General features: G+C 40.1%; 1 protein-coding gene across 1 annotated transcript; it reads left to right on the forward strand.

Annotated features, from left to right (window-relative positions):
* Positions 1-1,000: 1,000 nt before the first annotated feature.
* Positions 1,001-3,271, forward strand: lratd2a (LRAT domain containing 2a). Its single transcript, XM_059349116.1, has one exon. The coding sequence runs from the start codon at positions 1,839-1,841 to the stop codon at positions 2,661-2,663; it is 825 nt and encodes a 274-aa protein (XP_059205099.1). The 5' UTR covers positions 1,001-1,838; the 3' UTR covers positions 2,664-3,271.
* Positions 3,272-22,917: the final 19,646 nt, after the last annotated feature.

Here is a 22,917-nt window from a genome sequence, read left to right on the forward strand (position 1 = left end):
CTCAGTGTCGGGGTCAAACTCAGGTTCCTGTGCTCTGTTCGTTTGTGTCTCTCTGTCTCTTTTCTTCACATATTTAAACATTTGTTCCCATTTACAGCTTGTCAAGCACGCTCGCACCCCTTTGCATCTCTCCCCGTCTCTCACTCACAGTCATACCATTTCCAGGGCAGGTGTTTTCACGGGGAGGCTGCTGCAGCGTGTGCCATTTTTGGGGCATACTGAGCACATTCCCCTTGCCTGTGGGATACAGTGGAGAGAAAATAGCCCATAACTGAGAGCGAGTCGAGGCAGGCCACAAGCCACTACAAATGTAATGGAGACATTATGGTCCCACCAGGAGATGGAGAGGGAGCAAATGACTGCGCAGCTTCAGTTCATTCAAGGACAGACAGGTGGTCAAAACAGTAAAGCATCGCAGATGTTGGACCCCTCACAGTCCTCCTCACTGTGTAGGGCTGTAATATGTAATAGGGACACATTCAGCTGTAAACCCAGGCTGCAGGTTTGCCTACTCTGCATTATTTTCTATAGGCTGCAGTGAGTTTGTGATCACAGAGTGATTTACAATAATACAATCAAATTAAAACAACACAAATACATCAAATAAAATAAAATGACAACATGAATATATATATAAATAAAGCAATAAGGTAAAATAAACATTACATTAACATAGATGAATAAATAAAATATAAACAATCAAATAAAAGACCTTTAAGTGACCCCACAAATAAATCCATAAAAAAAACAACACCAAAATAACCACCAAAATAAAATGAACTTTACTAATTAAAATATAATAATAATAATGAACGATAAATATGACAATTTAAAGAAAAAAAATCAATAAAACCCAACAAAAGTAGTATGCAGTAATGTTAAAATGACCCTAATAAAAAAAAAAGAAAAAAAAAAAGATATAACTTTCTAACTAACAACTAATCAACTAAATCAACAAAATAAAACAAAACAGATAACTAAATACATTAAAATACAATGAAATACCTAACTGACTGAAATGAAAGAGAAACACATTAATTAATAACTGTAATAATTTATAAATATAATCCTATAGACCTACAGTAACAACATTCATTATTAGAGCACTGAGACAAAAGTAACATAAATTTACCCCAAACATTAGGTTTTTATTTCTTTGGAATTAAAGCTTCTTTCTTTCTTGGATTTAAATGAATTGCCCAAAACTGTTCAGACAAATGCGCACCATCCATTTATAACAGCAGTAAAGTTTCCTCTGGAGAAGAGGAGGAGGATATTAAAGGTGCGGCGAAGAAAATTACGCGCACTTCCGCTTTAAAAGCGGAGCTGAGTGTCTGGAGAGAGTCGCTGTGGCGATGCCGAGCCCCAGATCTGCCTTCACTTCCCCGCCGGCCGGATCTCTGCTGCACAGTGCGCAGTGTGTGCGCCGTCACCACAGCGGACTAGTTCACCTGCTGTGCGGACAAACATACGAGCAGTCCTGCGGGTCGAGGATCTGGATTTTAACTCTTATTGTTTCCTATGTGACGGCCAGCAGAGGGAACTTTACGCAGGGAAGCTGCAGGTGAGTCTGCGAGGCTACACCTGACGGATCATTCCCCTCGCTGAATTTGAAACCAGTTTGTTCTCTCCTCCCAACTCCACTTGTTGATGGCGCGCTAAAAGGTTATCCCGGCAGAAACAGCACGGAGATATACTTATGTGTAATTTGGATGAAACCCTGTCCGACTTCAGGGCGAAGTTTCCTCCTGTGAGGGTTTCCAGATGGTGGTGATGTTTGGTAACCGGTAACAGCTCGCGGCATCAGATCGTATTACTGCTAGCAGGTGAGGAGCGGCATGGGGAACCAGATGGACAAGCTGTCACATTTAAGTTACGCAGAAGTTCCCACAGTGGACCCGAACGGCGTGGACACAGAGGAGGGTCCACGGATCGGCGTCTCTTATATATTTTCTAACGACGACGACGAGCTGGAGGATGGCTGCGCGGTCGATGGCACCGATAAGGACCCGAATCAGGAAGAGAAACAATACGACCAGCGCGACGAGGTGGAGTGCGCCGTGTACAACAGAGATGAGTGCATTTACGAGAAGAGCGCCAAGTCCGCCAGCCTGGAGGTTTACTCCCCGGAGAATCTACTAAACAAATGCAAAGCGGGTGATGTGGTGGAGTTTGTGGCTACGGGGCAGTTCCCACACTGGGCGGTGTACGTGGGGGACTTTCAGGTGGTGCACCTGCACAGAGCCGAGGTGAAAAACAGCTTTTTGACAGATGCGAGTCAAGGGAGGAGGTGTAGGATCGTGAACGACTTGTACAAATTCAAAGCTCTGAGTCCGGACATGGTGGTGCAAAACGCGATGGAGCAAGTGAGTTTAAAGGACCGAGAGCTGAGCTGGAGGAACTCCGAGTGCTTCGCCGCCTGGTGCAGGTTCGGCAAGAGGGAGTTCAAAATGGGCGGGGAGATACGGATAGGCAAACAGCCCTACAGGCTGAAGATATTCATGTCTGACAAACACTCGCACGTGTTGGAGTTTCAGAGTTTGGAGGATATGATCATGGAGAAGAGGAGGAACGATCACCTGGGCAGGACAGCCGTGCTGCAGGAGCTGGCCACTCACTTCAGCAGCGTGGGGGAGATAAAAAGTGAGCCAGCTGCTGACTGATGGCTGCCCTTTTTCATGCTCTTCAGAATAATTGCTTTGCAAGTAGAGTAGCCTTTACCAAACAAACTGTTACACCCCTGCTTTAATCTATAGCAAGCCTTCTTTTTCTTTTTAATTGGAGCACAAATGTCATAATTTCTCCTCGGACACTGTTATTTTAATTACGTTTTCACACAAATGTTATTGCCTTAAAGCCACAATCATCAACATCCTCAGATGCTTAATGGCCTTAGCAATTATGAATTCAATTATCTGAGAAAAGTGGAATTAATTGCATTAGTTGATAGGCTTGTTTGCACCCCCTCCACACAGAATGTATAGTTTTTTATAAAGCTTTACACACCAGACTGATTCTGTAAGTAGAGTGAATGTTTCTCTATTCATAGTGTGTCCTGTTACTTGATCTGTGTGTGGTTTAACTTCATCCCTCGGCTCACGCAGGCAGAAAAGTGTCAGAGCAGCTCGCTGAAGGATTCTTTCTGCCTTGAAGGGTAATTCTCACACCAGCACATGTTGGAAAAACTTGTTTTTGTGTTACACTGATCCAAGTCTGTCTTAACTGTACCCAAAGTTTAAGTAAACCATGACTCCTTGGCTCTTTTTGAAATTAGTCTTCTGTCATATTTTATTTACATGCGTAGTAGCAGGAATTTCATTTCTGCTCATTCATAATACTGACTAATGTGCTGTGTGTTTAAAATGCTCATTGAGTCATTTTCATGTGATCGCAAAATGTTCAGTGGAAATTAGTTTAATTTGCTGCGTTTACAGGGTTAATTGTCTGACCTGCTGCAGAAGAAGTGTTGTCAAAACAGAGGAAATTAGATTTTTTTTTCTTACTGTAAAGACAATTTCTTCAAGATCAGAGTTCACTGTAAAAAAAAAAAAGCTAACATGTTCACTATTTCTCAGTCAGAGGATTTCTTTTGGCTGAATATTACCAAAGAAACAGACCAGGGGGTGTTCCATAAAGCATGTTTACGAATTAATCAAGACTTATTTCTGTTAGTCTGACTCATTTTTAGTGGATTCTGTCCCATAAAGCAAGTTCAACATAGTTCCCAGCAAAAGTTGCCATAAGCCGCGTTTCCATTACAGTCTAAGTGAATTTTGAAATGTTGCATTTAAGAAAATGTGTCCTTAAATAGACAGTAGAAGAAGTAGAGATTGTGCGCAAGAAACACCCCAACAAAATAAGGCTGCTAATCGGACAACTTTGGCCACCCACGAGAGAAAATGGAGAGAAGTCCATTGGATTCAATTGGGCAACTTATAATTGTTCTTTCATGTCAGAGCAGAAACAACTGATCAGTCATGTGAGTTAAATGATTATTAGTATTCAGAAAAAGTGTTTCCATCCCTTGTTTGTCACATTAAATATTTTATGAAACAGACAAACACTTCAAGTGAGCGTAAAAACTGATGCGCATTTTAGCAAGTTTTATTGAATTTTGGCCTTTCCATTAAGCTTTTCTCATGCAAATGTTCAAAATGCGCATCAAAATTTGCTGATGGAAACAGGACTATTGTAGCTGAGCTTAAACTTTGCTTATACTTTACTCAGTTTGCTGTATGTATCAACTGACAATGAGTCACACTAACTAAATAGCTTATGGCTTATTTACCTTTTACCTAGTTTTGGGTTTAATGTTAATGTTGGCCTCAGAGTTTTTTCACTTTTAACAGAGGCCTTACTAATGTATCTATGCTACAGGGAGAGTCTGACTAATACCAGACTATCAAAGCTATAACACCTGCTTCCTGAGCAGTTCCTCAATTGAAACATAATTGACAACTTTTCTTATAATTGTTAGTAGTTTTAGCCATTTATACACTGGGTCGACCAAATCCCAGTTCAGGATTTGATGCTTTTTGTATTATTATTATTTTTTTTTGTTTAGTCCTCTTTCAAAATGTGCCTGATCTCGTAAAAAAAAAAAATCCACCCTGAACCTACTTTACATTAAACCTGACCTGCATCTGTATAACATAAACTTAGCCAGCAGAGTTTACATAGAAACTATGCACATGCGGGTCTTATGAAATGTGACAGCAACAGTAGCTTGGAAAATAGTGGAAAATAGTCATTCAGCTAGTGCAACAATCAGCTCCATGGGTCTGATCCCAGACCTCCAGACTCCCTGCTGGAGCAGCAAACCGGAGTTGCTATTATTACACAGGTTAGACCCGACACTGCTGCTAGCTAGCAATCCACTGTGACCCTGGTAATGGTGTTTAAACTGGCTGAATTTGAGTTGCTACAGCTGCTAACTGAAGGCCCGTCTCTGGAGCTGCTGCTCGCTCTCCTTCCATTTGTTTCCTTGGCGGGCAGTGAGAAAGGGGGACAAGGCTAAGTGCACTAGCTAACTAGGTTTTGTCTTATTTGGTTTTCATCCAATTCAGTCACTATTTTCCAAGCTACCACAGCTGTCATAGAATTAACTTTAGACTCAGATAAACGGTTGTGGAGAAAATCAACATTGACTCCTTCAACTTCAGGTAGATCACAGATGCTCAAAGTGCAGCCCGCGGGCTAATGGTGGACCTCAAAAGCATTTTGTGTGCGCTCTCGAACATGACATAAAACTCATGCCATATATTTTAACCTTCAGCTATTTCAATACTTTCACCTTAAATAGTCTAGATTTGATCCACTACATGGCTACTGCATCAAATTAACTAACTGTGTCCCCCTAATAAGCATCAGCCAGTTTAGGAATGCAACTACTGGTTGATTTTTGTGGACACCATGAGACTTAATATATTTCTGTGTAGCCCTCAATCATATGCTGCTTCCATAAACTCGAACTGTAACATTAGGTTCTGGGAAAGTGTTGTATTATTTTCTCGCATTTTATAGACTCGACTCAAAAAGCAATAATCAGTAATGAAATTAAAGAATGATGAAATTAATTCACAAGTGTATCTCTACCTTTGTTGTAGAGTGAAAGATTGTGATGATTGCTGAGGGGCCAACAGCTGACAAACTGAATTAAACTCATAAAACATGGGGCTCATGCAGTATTCCTCCAGGGACCCAGAATTCCTGGTTACAACCCTGCCCACATGATCCAGATATGATAAAAATGAATACGTTCAATTGAAAGTTACACAGCAGGTTAGTTGACTTTTATTAGTTAACAGAAGTGTTTGGATGAGGAACTTCCTACAGAATGACAGATTTGCTCTCCATGATTGTTTATATCAGAGCTACAATGAATGTTTGCAGCATTTTTAGACCATCTGCCACCTTCAGTATGAAACCAGGACTGACCAGAATATCAATAAACTAAATTTGTTGTTTTGTATGAATTCCACTGCATAATTTTTGTAGGATTCAAGACAGTGCTATGTTTTCACTGCAGCCCCGGGGAACACGAGGGAACATTGAGTGAATTTACTGCCTCAGTGTGATGAAACTGTATTGTCCTGATGATGGCAGCGATAAACATGTTTAGATACTGTAGTTGTTGAAGCCTGTCTAGTTTTCCACCAGTAATTTCCTCACATGAGAAATAGTGTTTCTCATTGTTTTTCCTAATATTTATTTTAATAGTTTAATCCTTTTTGAGAGAAGTGGAATGTTACTTTCAATGCTAACATGTTTCCAACTCAGAGCTTATTACGTTAGTTAAAGTGAATCAGAAAATAAATCCAACAAATAGATTTAGCAGCTTTTCTAATGATTATAATCTTTTTTTAAGTGCAGATTGACTGTATTGTTGCACTCAGCAGTAAACCCACAGCTTAAAACCTGCAGCTGTCTGATCAGTTTCAGACTATTTAACTTGAAATCATGTGGAATGATCTGTCGAATCTATAAATATACTTTCATAATGACCACAGGGAACAATCACATTTACATACGGTACACATACAGTATGTTATACTGTATGTATACAGTATGGTATCTTGCTTAAGCCCCCATGTGCTGTGTTTCCCAGCAGTTGCTTTGATGTCCCTTGCAGCACTGTAATCAAATTAAGATACAGTAAATTCTCCATAGGGTCTTGTCAAGTTCAGCCTTCCCTAAGTCTATTAGACAGTTTTATATTGAACAAAGAGTCCTTTAACGAGACAGGAGCACAGCTGTGCAGATGTTACTGCTGAAGCCGCACTGAGGTTTTATCCTCCTGTGTGTACAGACAGGAACATCCTGAGGTGTAGTGAACGTAGGGGATGTGTGCGTTTCAGGTCCTGGCTCTCGAGATGTTCGGTTTAATTTGAACTTCATGACAGATGAATGTGAGTGTGGGGTGGTCTGGTTAGTGTTCACGGTTTCTGCTGGTTTCTAGTTTCCAGGTAGTTTCCAATGCAATGTTTGCCAGCTGTGTTGTTACCACCCATTTAAATGAAGTTACACTGCAAAAAAAGTTGGGTGAACTCAAAATTTCAAGGCAACAAACTTCGATAAAATTTTAAGTTGGACAATTAATCTAAATATTTTAAGTTTTGTTTTTGAGTTTGCTCAACTGTGATTTCAGATTTTGAACTTATAATTTTACATTGTAATAACTTTTAATCCTAACTTCTGCAATGTGTTGAATTGGCACGATTGTAACGCCGCTATGAAATGTCAGCTAATGTTGCGACCACAATTTTGAGTTAGCATTGATACGCTAATGGCTACTCTTGTTGCTGTAACAAGCAGCGCCGCTAGCATCAGTTAGCAGCTAGCATCAGTTAGCAGCTAGCATCAGTTAGCCGCTAGCTTTCGCTAATGACCGAATTTCACTGCATTCCCGCATTTCACAACAAAGAAATAAGAGTTAGCAGAACTATTGTTTTGAACCCCAACTTAAAGATATAAGTAACAACAACTCACCAACTTGTTTTTGAGCAGACAACTGGCTTCATTTGTTGTGCTAACTTACGTCATTGCCCTAACTGTCAATAATTTATATTTCCAAGTTTTACCAACTTAAATCACTGTTTTAGGCAAAAAATACAAGTTGGCTTTTTTGCAGTGTATGTCTAATTGTGACCTCTCATCACAGGTTGTGTCATCAGTGTGAACATGAGCTGTGAGCTGTTTTCATTCTCAAGCAGATTTGACACAGAAAAAAAAACAATCTAAAAAACAAGAAAATATAAATATGTTCTTTGTTTTTAACAACACTGTTAAAAATCTTCATCTCATCAAGGCATTTCTGTCCACTGAGATCCAAAGCTCCTCGTTGTCTTAAAAATGTGAAAAAAATGTTCAGGTACTGAGATCTGTTTACAATAGAAAGAAAAAAGAATCTTCTACAAATGATAGTCTTTGTCTTGAAGAATAGGACCTGTTGCTGCACAAGAATAAAGAAAGAACATCCTTTTTTCTAAAATACTTGAAAAGGAAATGTGAAATAATCCCCCTGTGCTGGTAGATATTTTCTTTATTTGTCTATAATCAATAATTCTATAATAATGTATCCAACGTCAACTCAAATGGAGACGATGTCAATATTGTGGGTGCGTTCCAATACTAAGATTTACTATATCTGCGTTCCAAATTGCATCCTTTACTTGTTACTTTTAGCTCATACTGCAGCTGTAGGTACTGTATAGAGCAGTTCCGATACAGTTAGGACATAATACTTCATCACAATATGGCACCTTGAACTTTGACCCTCTGACTTGGAAGATTTGGAGTCAGAATAGCTAGAAAAGCATGCTGGCTGCTGCAAAATTCAACCAGATGTGTATATAGGAAACATCCTGGGATTTTTTTTTACATTCTGCATTTAACATAGTATGTATTGGGACATACTAAATAGTAGGTAGTTCTGCTATTGCATCATGCAGTATGTTAGAATACATTGTATGTGAAATGCAGTATGCCAAAAATACCAGGGTCCCCTACTGCATTTGGTTGCATTTTGCAGCAGCCAGCATGCATTTCTGGCTATTCTGACCCACAGTCCTCTGCAGCATGTATATGAGAATAAAGGTCAGAGTTCAAGGTGCAATATTAAGACAAAGTAGTACGTCCCAAATTTACTTTATAAGGGAAGCTGCACTATGTACTCATAATAACATATATTTTTTTAAAGTGCAATTTGGAATGCAACATCTGCTTGTTTCTGCTTCCTCGAGTGGCCAAAAAATATCATTTATTGTAGGTTTAGGTAAAAATCAATCAGTAAAAAGGAGGTTTTTATTGTTCTTGTGACCCATCAGGTTTATATTGGGAGCACGTTGGAAACCACTTAATTAATAACATAAATATCTCTCAGGCAGGACTCTGAAGTAGCCTCAGCAGATGTTGATGCTGTGTGTGTGTGTGTGTGTGTTCTCTGTCTGTTTGTTGGTTTCATACTGTGTTTTTAGTGACATGGGAAGCACTTTATGGCACTTGGAACCTGACAAATGTACAAGTCGGATAGATGGGGGACTAAACTGCTCATAGGAATGAATGTGTGTGCGTATAGACATATGCCGGGTGTTCTCCTGCCTCCTGCTGCACGCTCCATTTGGCCGCTTGTACGGGATGTACAACAGCATTAACGCTCTCCCAGGCCATTCCTCTTGATGGGATGTGAAAGCTTGGACACGAGGCAACCCAATTATAATCAACTGTCAGCGCTCGCCTACAGGTAGCTCAGCCTGCTGCTGCTGTTGCTGCTGCTGTGTAGGTTTCTGATGGATACTGATGAACTCATGAGATTAGCTGAATTACAAGAGAGAGCGAGGAATTAGAATTCATATTCCATTGTGGCTGAAATACAAAAAAGAAATAATTTGCTGTACATATGAGGGGTGTACAACAGATGAGGAATACAAAGTAGCATTTTAACAAGCTTTGTTTTCATAATTTATACTCACAGTCAGAAACAATTTGCTTTCCATCTGTTTGCTGCCTCCACACATCCAATGTACATGCAGATAAGTGGATGCACATTAACACAAGTTTAAAAAGCTGTGTGAGAGGCTCGTCTTGATGTGGTCCATTTCTCATTCTCACCACACACATGATTTAGGAAATGCTCCAATTTTTCTGTTATCCAAACATGAACAAAAGACTTGGCAAACCATTAGATACCAAAACAATATACTTTTTTCCGCCCTTTTTTTCTTCAAAAAGCCCCAAAATGCGTTATACTGCATATAATGTCATTGTTTGCAGTCAGGGTTTTCTATGTTGATATACTTAATTGTCAAGGTCCTTCTTTTCTTTCTGTAAGACAAAGCGGTACACATGGTCTGAGTGTATATTATATACCATTTTGCTTGAAAAAAGTTATCTTATATGGTACAGACGCTACAGGCACAACATTGTTTTTTCATACACTCTTAGCAAGAAAGTTAATGCTGAACCGTTCCTCTAAAGATCAAGAAAAAGGGTCATTAGTGTGAGAAAATAATATTTCTTTGTTTTTTGTTACCATAAAATTAAAGATATACCACTATAATTATATGCAGTTGTAAAATTAGTGTGTTCGGGAAGAATTCTTGCATAAATACTTAAAAATAAATAAATAAAAGAAGAATGGTGAACAAAATACCCAATTTAGGGCACAACATGGAGATCCACTCTGGGTTTCTTTCCCAACATTTAATCAAGCGTGAATAAGGTCATTAAAAAGTTTAAACTGCCTGCACACACTCGGCTGCTTGTAAATGTTTTTGGATTCAAGTCCCACTCCCTTTGTGGCCTGACCTGTGTGGACAACAGAGAGGATGCTGGGAAGAGTTTTGTGATTACACCTGCCACGCTGGGAGTGAGTAACAGCCTCCCACAATAGCAACACAGCCGCTCTTTGTGTGTTCGAGCCATGCCAGGAAAACTCCCCAATGCCTCCGGGACGAATATAATACTGTGACGTTGGACTTGTCTGCTTGGTTGATGAAGGGAGGAATGACTAAACAGTTTTATTTGCATGAGCCAGAAAAAGAAATACAATGCTGCAAAACTGGTATGAATCACTGGCATGGAGAATTATGATAAATTTGTGAGGCGGTTGTAACCTTTGCGGGAGAGCAGCCACTGTGGCCTTAAGCAGGAATTTCTGACAGGATGCAAATAAAAGCTGTGAAAGAGGAGTTGTAAAAAGTGAACAATCTGACTGTTGGAGAGAAATGTCTATAAAATCTTTGCTAACATTAGCTGATGTACTCAAGAATTCAAACAAAAATGACTTGGTTAGGAGGAGGAAAAGATCTTGACTTTGGATAAAACAAGTTTGTTTGTTACTTAAGTGTCACTTTCACTGGTGGTGCATGGGTCGAACAAACCCTGAACACAGGAGACCGAGTTGTGTCCAGTGTAATCCCGGACCAAGAGTCAGTGCTGTTATCTGGAGTCAACCTCTGTCCAGTAGTTCAGTGTGGTAGCCCAACCCTTTTTTTTTTTAGATATTTTTTTGGCCATTTTTGGGCTTTATTGATAGGACAGAGTGAAGGGGAAGACATGCAGGAAAGGGCTCCAAGTCGGATTTGAACCCGGGCCGCCTGCTTACAAAGACAATGCCTCTGTGGTACGCGCTCTACCAGGTGTGCCACCGGGAACGCCCCAAGTCAAGTGGTTTTGTTGCCTAAGTTAACAGTTTCCCGTGCAAACTGAACTTTATTTTGAAAAGCCACTACGCATGTAACTAGCTGAAAGTGGCACCTTCAAAACTAATGCAAAAGGCTGCCTTGTGAATTGGTATCAGATGCTGAGGGCCGCAACAAAGCATCTTCACCTGAAGAGATGGGATGAGAATGCATGGGGGACATTCGAATAAAGCACTAAGCATTGTCTGCTGGGAGAACGTCTGGTGACTGTTAGACCCACTCATCGACCCGACGTCCTCTCTAGACACTAGACACAATTTGTCACCTGATTTCCGGAGCCCTTGCTCTCAGAATGGCTCCAGACACTAAAGGGCGCCCAATACGTTTCAGCTCAATATGTCTTTGGTTTGCAGAAATGTGCAATGCCAACAATTTTTCTGGGAAATAGGCTGTATGCCAAGTAAGGCTGTGTATTGAACTGAGCAATGTTGTGTTTCCTTGCTTATGATTTTAGATGTTCATTGTTTAAGGAAGATTGTCTTAATTCCTCTTTGAAATGTGACATAGCCTTGTTTTCAAGCAGAATTTAAGATTCTATCAAAAAATTAGAGAAAATTATAATTTTCTATGGCTGCGTATGCTCTTTATATAAACTAACGTTGTAATAGATTAGCAAAAGCAATCTTTGCAGTTAAAATTGCAAATGAATGAAGAGAAGTGAATGTTTCAAATGGCATTTGAATGGTTAAAATCTGTTCAGCCACTGTGGAGAGATCAATGTCTTAAGACAAACTTGACTGCAAATGTAAGTTTCAAAGAGTATAACATCAGTCGCTGCTGGTGGGTGATTCAAACATTTGACCTCTAGAAACATACATTCCTGAGAAAATACAGTAAAACCTTTAAAGGCCTCATTAATGTGTCACATTAAGAGGATATTAAACTGGGGAATGCAGGACCCTGAGAACATGGAGCTGCTCCTGTCGTTAGTCATCAAGTTTAGGATTCATGAAAGTGCTTTTCAGCAGTGAGCTGCCTTTAGCCTCTGATACATGTGCAACACTTTCCTGGATTCAATTTGTCTTCCTCTAAACTTTTCTATTTTCGATTACCGGGGAAGGCTGCCAGAGTAGCTTTTCCCCGAAATGTTGCCTGAAGCTGTGGTCTTTCATTGGGTCGAGTGGCACAGCTGAGTGGCCCGAGATGCGGAAGAGGCAGGTGGCTTTATTGTCTGCCCGGGCTTTGTTTATCCCCACTGTTGTCCTGGTCTTTCCCATGGCAGGTCTCGCTGGCAGAGGCTCTTTGAACTGATCATTTTGAGATGATAGGGCTTTGTGTTTGCCGGTGGCACCCAAGTCACTTTAACTGAATTGTTTCAAATGATCCCAATTGGCTTCCAGGTAATTTGCATCAGCTAAGTAAACACAAGCAATTCCAGTCATGGTTATATGAAGCTCTTATAAACAGGTTTGTTGAAGCCTTTTTGCTAAGATGATCTGTAGTGTTGGAAGCATTAGTATCACAGCAGTTTATTTCAATTGAATTCATGTTATGGAGCACTTGACCAAAAAGTCATGACGTAAAGCCGGGAAATCAGAAGCAGATTTAAATACTGGAACCCGACAGTATGAAAGCTTTCTCTTCAGGGTTAACGCACCATTAAGCTGCTAAATTGACAAGAGTGGAGGAGTGTGTGGGTGAAAGGACGCGGTGACCCAACAATTTCTTCTTATCGCTGCCTTATCTGTTGACACAGCTGCATATGCAGGCAGAGATCAGCTTTCAAAGGCCACAGTGCCACGACGAATTTCATTATATTTTGTGTATTTCACAAGGACATCAGTTTTTTTTGTTAATGAGTTCAATTAGCAGCTCCTAGCTGAACATCTGGATGGTGACATCATTTAATTTGGCAATTATTTTCTATTTATAGTTTGATAGCTTTGCAGTTGTTTCAGGTTATTGAGCACTTTATCATATTTTATCAATTTAAGGTCACGCTAAATGGTACTTCATCACAGTTTCTCCACTGTGAGAGCAGCCTAGAGGGCACTTTATCACATTTTTAATTTTTTATTTGAGGGCACACTAGAGGGCACTTTGTTATGTTTTCCTCACTGGAAGGTCTCCCTAGAGGGCACTTTATTGTGTTTTCTCCACTGGAAGGGCGCTCTAGAGGGCACTTTTTTTTGTGATCAATTTTTATTTTATTTAAAAATGTACAATATATAAACATTCACATCATATGCACTTTTCCCCGCCACATAGCCATGTAAACAGAAACAAAGTCTCTTGTACATTCTCAGGAAGACAACAATATTAGAATCCTTGCACCACCCTGCATATATATATATATATATATATATATATAAAGATCATTCTCACTGTTCTGCACTTTCAAAATTAAAAAAAAGTAATTGTGCACAAAAATGAGAAATGCCATTGTCATACAAAAATAGTTGTTATTGTTGGCAAGTCTCATTGTTTAAATCAATATATTTGCATATTCCAAATATACTTAAATGAGATTTTTAAATAAGCTAAAATAAAGGTATGAATGCTTAAATATCACCTTTGCCATTTTTTAATGTGCCCCTCAGATTAGCACTGGCCCCTGCTTGGCCCCCACAGTAAAACCGGTCTAGAACCGCCACTGCCGGTAAGTAGTGAGAAGTTATTAAAAATTGGTGGTTTATTATGCCATTAATAATCTCTGCCAACATGCTTCATTACGGTAAGATGTGAGTAGAAATGAAATAACAGGGCCAAGACGTAATTTGGCTTTTTTCAATGGTATATTAGCATACACCAGGTCTTGCAACCTGTGAGGTAGTGCACTATTCTTCTCAATTGATCTCCAAGAAACAGAGGAACTAGGGTTGAACCATGTAGATACAGGGCGTAGCACATAAGACCAGAAGTAGATTTTAAAATCTTGCAGAGCCAGCCCCCCTCGTGTCTTCTCTCGCTGGAGAGTTGTGAGTTCCTTTTCATATGAATTTAGAAACTAATGACTGAAGTTTATCCCAATATCTCAAAGGGGGAGCAAGAGGGATCATGGAAGAGAAAAAGTTAACACGAGGCAGAATATCCATTTTAATTATTGCTATTCGGGCTTGAAGTGAATTTGGAAGATTCGACGAGCGCTCAAAGTCCTTCTCTATCTGACTGTATATACCTTGAAAGTTTTTAAATGCAATGGATGATGTGGAGGGAAAGATTTCAACACCAAGATATCTAAAGCTTTTTACTACTGGTATATGGGAGGGCAGAGGAATTTGAAGTGCAGCTGAATTTAAATGCATCAGTGCTGACTTTGTCCAGTTAATTTTGTATCCCGAGAGTGAGCTGAATGTATCAAAAGAGGAAAGCAAATGTGGGATTGATGAATCAGCACTGCCTACATAAAGAAGGATGTCATCAGCGTACAAGGATATACGATCCTCCGTGTCACAAAAAGTGATGGGTTGTACTAAAGGATGTTGTCTTATTTTCTGCGCCAGCGGGAAAGAGCAAAAAGTAAGGGTGAAAGAGCGCAGCCCTGGCGAGTGCCCCTTGATATTGGAAACTGTGCAGAGCAGATGTGGCCTGTGCAAACCATTGCTGAAGGATTTGCATATAAAACCTTAATCATATTACCAAAATGCATACCTAGGCCAAATTTGTCCAACGTTGTCCAGAGATATTCCAATTCTAATCTGTCAAACGATTTTTCAGCGTCCAATGATAGAATCGAGCAAGGGGGATCAATACTACTAGCTGCATGAATGATGTGTAACAGGCGACACACATTATCACCTGCAAGGCAAGTTCTAATAAAACCAGTTTGGTCGTTGTGTATACATTTTGTAAGATGTATCTCCAACCGGGTTGCAAGTACTTTAGCATATAATTTAACATCCCCATTCAGGAGGGAGAGAGGTCTGTAATTGCCACATTTAGTTAAATCTTTATTCGGTTTGGGCAGGACTGTAATTATAGCTGTATTAGTGCTAGAATTAAATGCACCCCTATCAATAGCTGTATTTATCATATCCAATAATGGTTTGCCCAATATATCCCAGAAAGTAAGGTATAACTCAGGTGGAATTCCATCCAACCCATATTAGAGACTTCCTCAACTCTACTAGAGAAATGGGGGTATCCTGAAAAAAATCTGCTTAGAGGGCACTTTTTTAATGTTTTCTCCACTGAAAGGACTCCCTAAAGGGTACTTTATCTTGTTTTTATTTTTATTTGTGGGCACACTAGAGGGCACTTTATCATGTTTTCTCCACTGAAAGGACTCCCTAAATGATACTTTATTATGTAAGAGCCCCCTTAAGAGCACTTCATCATGTCTTATTTACCAAAGGGGCATCCAAGAGGGCACTTGTGCTGCACTTTATTTTTGGGCATGAGAGCACAAAGCACCATCCCCTGAGCCCACCACTGCTCATGTCTTCAGTTCACCTTTTCTAATTGTTTGCATTTTTTCATTGAGTTCTCCATTCACTCAAAGTGTCTCTTTAGTTCTATCAAGCAGTTTGTAAAATCCTCCCAGACAAAGAATTAGTCCGTAATTCTTTGACTAAAATGTAATATAAGAGCTCATCCACTATAAGCTTGAAGTCTAAACTGAAACATTTTCATGCTGCTGGTACTGAAAAACACCTCAGATGAATCAAAGCTCTGAGTCATTAACCGATGTTTTGCATAAATCCCAGACTGTGTGAAATGACGGTACATTGAGCGTGCTGTCTCTGTCCTGCTTACACATAAAAAAATCTCTGGGAGCAGAACAGAGCGCTCTAAACGTATTTATGTATAAATATGCAATATGTTACTGTGTCTGCCAGATCTTGGGGGCATATTACAGCTGAACCTCCATTTACATCCTCATTACGTGGCAGCGCCTGCACAGACGGGGTTGGTTTGAATCCCTCCTGGCCACAATTGTTCCTCTGTCTAAAATAATCAGCCTCTATTTAGAGTCTTTAGAGGCATTTTTTAAGAAGACAAAAGTTTATAAGAAAGGGTAAAGAGCGGGAAGGCGGTACTCCTAAATCAATTTGCAGTCTGCCTCTGCTCCTCGTGCAGCTTTCTCTTCAACAAACAAATTAACAGCAACTTCCACGAGGCTGGCTGAGTAATTACTTGTTAAAGTGCGATGCTCTTGAAAGCACAGAAAATTGTACAGCACCACATTGCCAATTTTCATATTAGTTATGAATGCATGTGAGACTTTTTAATGACTGTCATCTGTTTGCTCACAGTTATTAACAAACAAAAAGGTAATTTTTTACAGTTCACTCGAGTGTATCCCGTCTTTTTAGCTACATCTGCTGGCTTTTGTCCATTTGGGAAAATGATGATTGATATTTGGCTTTACTGATTAAATTATTGATTGAAGGCTTAGTGCAGTCTCATAAAGACACAAAGGAGGAATTGTTCCTCTACAAATGTAGTGTTTTTCAAGGTTATTAACCAAATATTACCCTCCTTTTCAGACATTTTCTTTTATTGGATTGGAAGAGCTCATGATGCAAATAGGCCATAATGGCGTATTCTCCCGAGCTGAAAGGGAGCATATTGGTCATATAATTTTGATGGAGGCTGGAGTGAAGTAGACAGGTAGATTGTCGAGCGACAGGTGACAGCTGAGGGCACGCTCTAACTGGCACATGCCATCTGTCTGGAGATCTGGGGACCAAGGTGTTACTCCAGAATGTGTGTCACTGTCATCTTCATTGTGCAATCGCAGCAGAACGGCGATCGATCGCTCTTTGAAGCCGATCACAAGTTTTTCATTTCTCACTTCAGCAGCTGAGGTCAAGGTTCAGGGAGGCTGAGTGTTATCCAACAGCAAAGACTGACGACTTGTTAAAAGAGGTAAAATTAGAATTTTAGGCTTTATAATCAGCTGGGAGTTGTGTGCCCCCTGTGACTTAATCAGCTTCAGGAGCTGGCAGTCCTGTCTCTCGCCACAGCGATAAGGGCTTTTCTTTACCTGTCTCTTCAGAGAGGCCATTTGCTCAGATAGAGTGTCAGCATGCCGTGTTTCTCTGCTAATGATTCCACAGGCGGTCGAGGTGCTGCCACTAACAGCTCTGCCAAAAGAGAGAATTCACTCCTCTGGTATGGTACATAATTCTGTAGAGTGCTGAATGCGGGGAGGTCAGCCAGCATGTTACATGACATATCAGTATTCATGAAATTTTTACCCTCTCCTGGCTCGGTCCTCCTTGATCTGGTCGCATCTGGGGAGCGCATTAGGGCCAAATGAGCATCCACGTACTAATTGCTTCTCATTTGCATAAATGTGCGGCGTCCAGATGCCAGGAGTGTGGCAAATATAGGGGTAACAGCTGGCCTGGTCACCTCTCCGGCATATGCGAGTGAACCCTGACCTCCATTGTGGCTCAAATTCTGTCTCTCTTTGTATGAAATTTCATTTATTCAAACCCCATATTTTAAAGCAACTATATTCTATATTTTTATAATAATAATGAATCAAATTACCAGATGGTCATAGTGACAAACTCACAGAGAACTCTCTGCAGTTTCCCCTCGGCTACATCCACATTAACACAAAACGAGCTCCATCGTCAATCATTTTAGCACCAATTCAGAAATAATCTCTGTTCATACAAACATGCCTCAAAACACATAATTGTTTGCACACACCAGGCACGTGCATGCCATTGTACAGCTGGACACTTGCATTTTCTCAAATTGCTAGAATATTAGCTTGGCTCTTGAGCATATAGTAGCATTATAAAATGCAGAATTTGATGGTGCATGGGTGCTAGCAAGGACAACAAGGTCAGCAATGCCTGTAATCTATTATCCATTTTGAATTAAGCACTGCTAGTCAAGGCTGATGTCATTTGTTTTCTTTTGGAAAAAGGTGTTCACATGATAGGGATGTGATGAATCAGGGCAGGGCACTTCATGACTGATCAGAAAGCGAACATGAGTGTCCTTAGTTTCCCAACTAAAACTTCCAAATTGATACAAAAGTTACGCTTTAAAAAAAGAAATGTATTAGTGTGGTTGTGGGAGAGTTTTAGCGCCTTCAGCTTATTGTTTTGGTTTTGCGACCTGCAAGTTACCCACACCACTGTTTTTGTCTGCTCTTACAGGCATCTCTTCTCAGCCAAAAAAAATATCCCACAAACACCAACTTTAAACAGCTTGTCCAACACCAAAAAGGCAGACAAACAAAGTTAGCAACTGGCCAGGAAACATGGTGGAGCAAGAGCCAGAAATGTCCCTCAGGAGCTGGTAGAGACCTTAAACAGAGCTGAAAATAAGAAGAAGCGAATGTTTGACTTACTTGTACATTTGTCAATTGGCCAGAAATGTGAATCCTAAGGAACGCTGATTCTCTTTGACTGCTGGATGTATAAATAGGAAACTGCAAAAGGTCATAATATGTGCACTATTCACAGTTGCTACAGAGTAACCCCAAAAAATCAGCTTTAAATTTCTTTCAAACTTCACTGAATGATATGAGAGGGGTGAGCCTCATTATTTCCTGTTTCAAACTGTGTTAGGAGACAGAGTAGAGGATAAACTGACAAAGACACTGTTTCACATTCGTGCCTCTGGTGCTCACCATGCGGTCCGGCTCCTGCACTGCAGTTTGCTGCCAGGCAGGTGCAGAGCCCTTTTGAAATCCTAACCTTGAAACACACTATACTTACCCGAGGCTGATATAATGGAGAAAATGAGTTTGACAGTCAGGCTTAACCTCGAGAAAATAGCAATATCTGCAAGTCACTGCAGAAACAACAGTGAATCTGATGAAAGAAAATGAGCATTCAAATAGAGTTAAGTAATAAAATAGTAGTAAGGTATTGTGCAAAACACTTTGTCGCATACTGTGGTGTAGAGATGTACTGAATACACGAGTCAGTAATGTGATTGAAACAGATATTTGTTCTACTTGAAGCTATTGTTATTATTTGGGGGAAAACAAACATGATTGACATGTCTGTGTGCATCAGATTCATATCGCTGTGGATAGCCACAGCCTGGAAATGCCTATTCTGTTTGCAATATAAGACTCTGATTTCATGAACTAATCATTAATGGAAAGTGATCACTATATCCTGTAGTTGCCCCAACCAGTCCGAGCTGGACTGACTGGACTTACATCAATTTAAAGGCTCAAAAATGGTAGCCAATAAGTAAAAGTTAAAAAGTTCATAATTTGCAAGATTTAAAGTTTTTTTCTGGGATAAATCATTCCCACTTCTGGTCTGACAGAAACCAAATTTTGAGAAACTGAATACTTGTTTCACTCCACTATACTAATGTGATATAAGAAGATGGTTCATGAAAATAAGCAGTAAGTGGGGCCAACTCTCGAGTCAGAACAACATTTTACCATTACAGAAGAAGAGGGAGCAAGAAGACAATGTAATTAACTGTCCGTACCTCAAATGGGAAAAAAAAAGTAGAAAAATATTTTTTTTCAATTACTTATGTGGAGAAACAACATCAGATTTGTGCTTAGAGACTGTAAATCTGCCCAAAATGTTCGTTTCTTCAGCAGAGCAGAAGCTTCAGTTGTTATTGAATTCATATGTTTCATGTACACGGTCGCCCATAACCTTTTAACCTTTTCATAATCTTTACCTCTTTGAAATGATTGTGACAATGTGATTTATTCTTAACAGATAAAGCGTATATCTTCTCAAAAAAACAAAAACAAAATTCTGAAAACAAAATTATTTCAACTTTATAGGCGACCATGTATCATCATTGTGTCATCATTTTTATCACTAAATCTGTTTTTTTTATTGTACTTGTAACATTTTGCTTTTATCAATAGGCTACACTGACTTTGAGTTCATGAATGTGTTCTGATCCCAACTCATCACATACAGATACTTTGTTTTGGCCCCTGGCATGTGATACCGACGCACAGGGAACCCCTTTGCTTCAGTTTTGGACGTGTTGGGGACGGTGTGTCACTCTCTGCTCATTACATGCATCTGAACTTTTCAAAATAAACTTCCGTGTTCACAGGAAATTATTAACCTTCAACAATTTAACCACCTGACTAAGGTTAGAGTATAATAACAGGGTATTAAAGACACCCAAGTTATTTTTAATGTGCAAAAAAAAGAAAATATGAATAAATTGAGGTGGATAGAAATGAACCTATAGACACAGATAATTCTGGTATGTCTGTAGTTTCCTCTATTCTATAATTCTTCAGGATCATAGTAGAAAATCAGAAGCTATTAATGGACACAGATTATTTTTCTTTACTCAGCTTGAGTATCTATTAAAACAGTATAGAGACAGTTACTGTTTGGTTGTCGAGAGGTTCTGCAGCCAAACTTTTTCTAGCAGCAAATTTAGTATTAGGATTATGAACTAAGCTGTAGATGTTGTAACCCAACAGATCAATTATAATTCCCTTTGGTAAATACCAGAGGTGAGGTACACTCCCCAGCTATGTTCACTCTGAATTTGTATTCACAGTGTGTTTAAAGCCGAGAATAATGAGCTCACACATGAGGTGCATTTTCATCACTCTCTGCCTGGTGGTGGGTCGGCCTAAGCAGAGGAAATTCCAGTGCGTCAAGAGGCTTGATTACGATAATAACAGCGGCACCGAAAACAAAGGATCAAGTCAGCTGCGTGGGGAGCGTAAGGATAGAGAGCCTTATTCTGATTAAGGGTGTTTTAGCAGCGTGGTATATCTGAGGGAATGTTAATAACAGCGTGAGGAGTCACACAGTGCAACAATTTGAAAAAAAGTGTGCTCCAATTACATTGGCAAGTGCACATGGTTCAGATGAGTTTATTTAGATGTTCTACTCCACTGTGTTTGGCACTGACTCTACGTTAATGTTAATATTAAACTGATATACTGAGGCTATTTTGCTGTAGAGGAGGGTAAAAGTTGAACAGTTATGCAGCTTTTCATATTCACTTCCCATCTCATGAGTCATATCTGCTTCATCAAAAAACACAAGGGAGCCTGCAAGGCTACAGTCAGACGCTCAGTCATCCACATTGTTTAGAAGCAAAAGGAAATGTCCTGTTATTGTTTGCTTTGTTGATAGTGCTGGTTTTTATTCCTGCAATTTGGTTTTTATCTCCCTTTTATGAGAAGCAGTCCGCCATGTTTGTTTCGATAACTGCCAACATATAAATAAACATCTTTTATTGTATTATTATTGTCCTTAACTCCGACATATTTGCCACATTCAGTGCCTCTTATCGCAGGAAGCTGCATTCATTCACAGCTCAGTGTGGTCGAGCTCTCAGGCCCAGCAGGAAGCAGGTTATGAACCCTATCATTAAGGGAAAATGTCACTGTGCGTACGTGCGTTTGTGGAAAATTGCATGGAGGTGCATTCGCTGGGGTCGTACAGAACGATGCCATCAAGATAACTTACCTGTCCTTGCCCGCCTGAGGCTGGTACTGTATAGGATGTTCTGAGAATGAGCCTTGCATCCCCCATACCCTGCACCTCAACCCATCAACCTCTCCCTTCAACAGCAGGCGTATGTGTCAACCAAGGCAAGGTCCTCATGTTTGCCGAGGTCAAAGTCATCTGTCAAACCGGCGAGACGGCTGGCTGGCTCCGCGGAGGTAATTGGTAGCATTGCTGCCTTCTAGGAGAAGCTTGACAAAAATCTTGCCATGTGTCAGGGAAGTTGGTTCAGGGGAGCACACAGCCGCTTGCTCCTCTGATGGCTGGCTATGCTGCAGAGCAAACACACCAAACTCCACGGCACATGAGAGAAACACACTATCAGGCACGGCAGCAATCAAAGGCAGATGACACTCTGTGCTCTTAAGCACTACATACAGGAAGCTTTTATCTGCCACTCAAATGCCCCGAGAAATCAACAGTTGTGATCTAAACTGTGGGTCTAATGGAGTGTTTAAAGGAAGGCCAGGCCTGGAGTCTTATTGCTGTTAACAATAGATATGGATGACTGAAGAGTTGGTTTAAAATGTGACATATTTGTGTCTTAGAAATCTCCCCTGGAGATGTTTTAGCTCGGGGCCAGGGATAACGTCCAATCACATTTCAAGGCCAATTCTATGGTTGCCAGGATACAGACCTTCATATAAGGAGTAGTTCCAGCTTTATGAATAGACGGCTGAGTCAAGTAGTGAGCATCAGGGCGCTAGTTAACCATCTTCCTCCTAATTTACTGACAAGGAGGTTATGCTTCCTTGTCAGTTAAAAGAAAATATCTGAAACTAATGCACAGATTTTCGTAGAATGTGGTGGAATTAAAAGTAGTATTTGGTGAATATAACTCCACAATGCAACCATTTATAGAGCCATTTATAGAGCCTGTTCAACACACACCTTTCAACTAATTGCCCAATTGCACAGCCTTAAGAGCGTGCATATCACGAATGCTGGGTCTTGTTGGTTTTCTGAGAATCTACTGCACCTACTGGTGCCTTGTTTGCCGTGTAGCAATAAAAAATATACTAAGAACCTGGATTAATCTGATTAGTCACATTGGGCTGCTATTATATTGAACACTACTGTATGTGCCAGTTAAAATAAGTCAACATTGACTTTTGGTTTAACAAGGGACACAAACAGCTGTCTCCTGAAGGAAATTCCTGTGTTTGTTTGACTCATCTATCCACCTCAGCCTCCTCCCTATGCAAACTATATGGCTCTTTACACCTCTCTCTCTACTCTGATAAACCCACAGTACACTGTGTCTCGGTTTTTTTGAAGGAGAATTGAATTGAGATATAACTGAGATCAGGGGTATACAACTATGAGATATCCTC

Source organism: Centropristis striata, chromosome 14, assembly GCF_030273125.1.
Source record: "Centropristis striata isolate RG_2023a ecotype Rhode Island chromosome 14, C.striata_1.0, whole genome shotgun sequence".
NCBI classification, from domain to species: Eukaryota; Metazoa; Chordata; class Actinopteri; order Perciformes; family Serranidae; genus Centropristis; species Centropristis striata.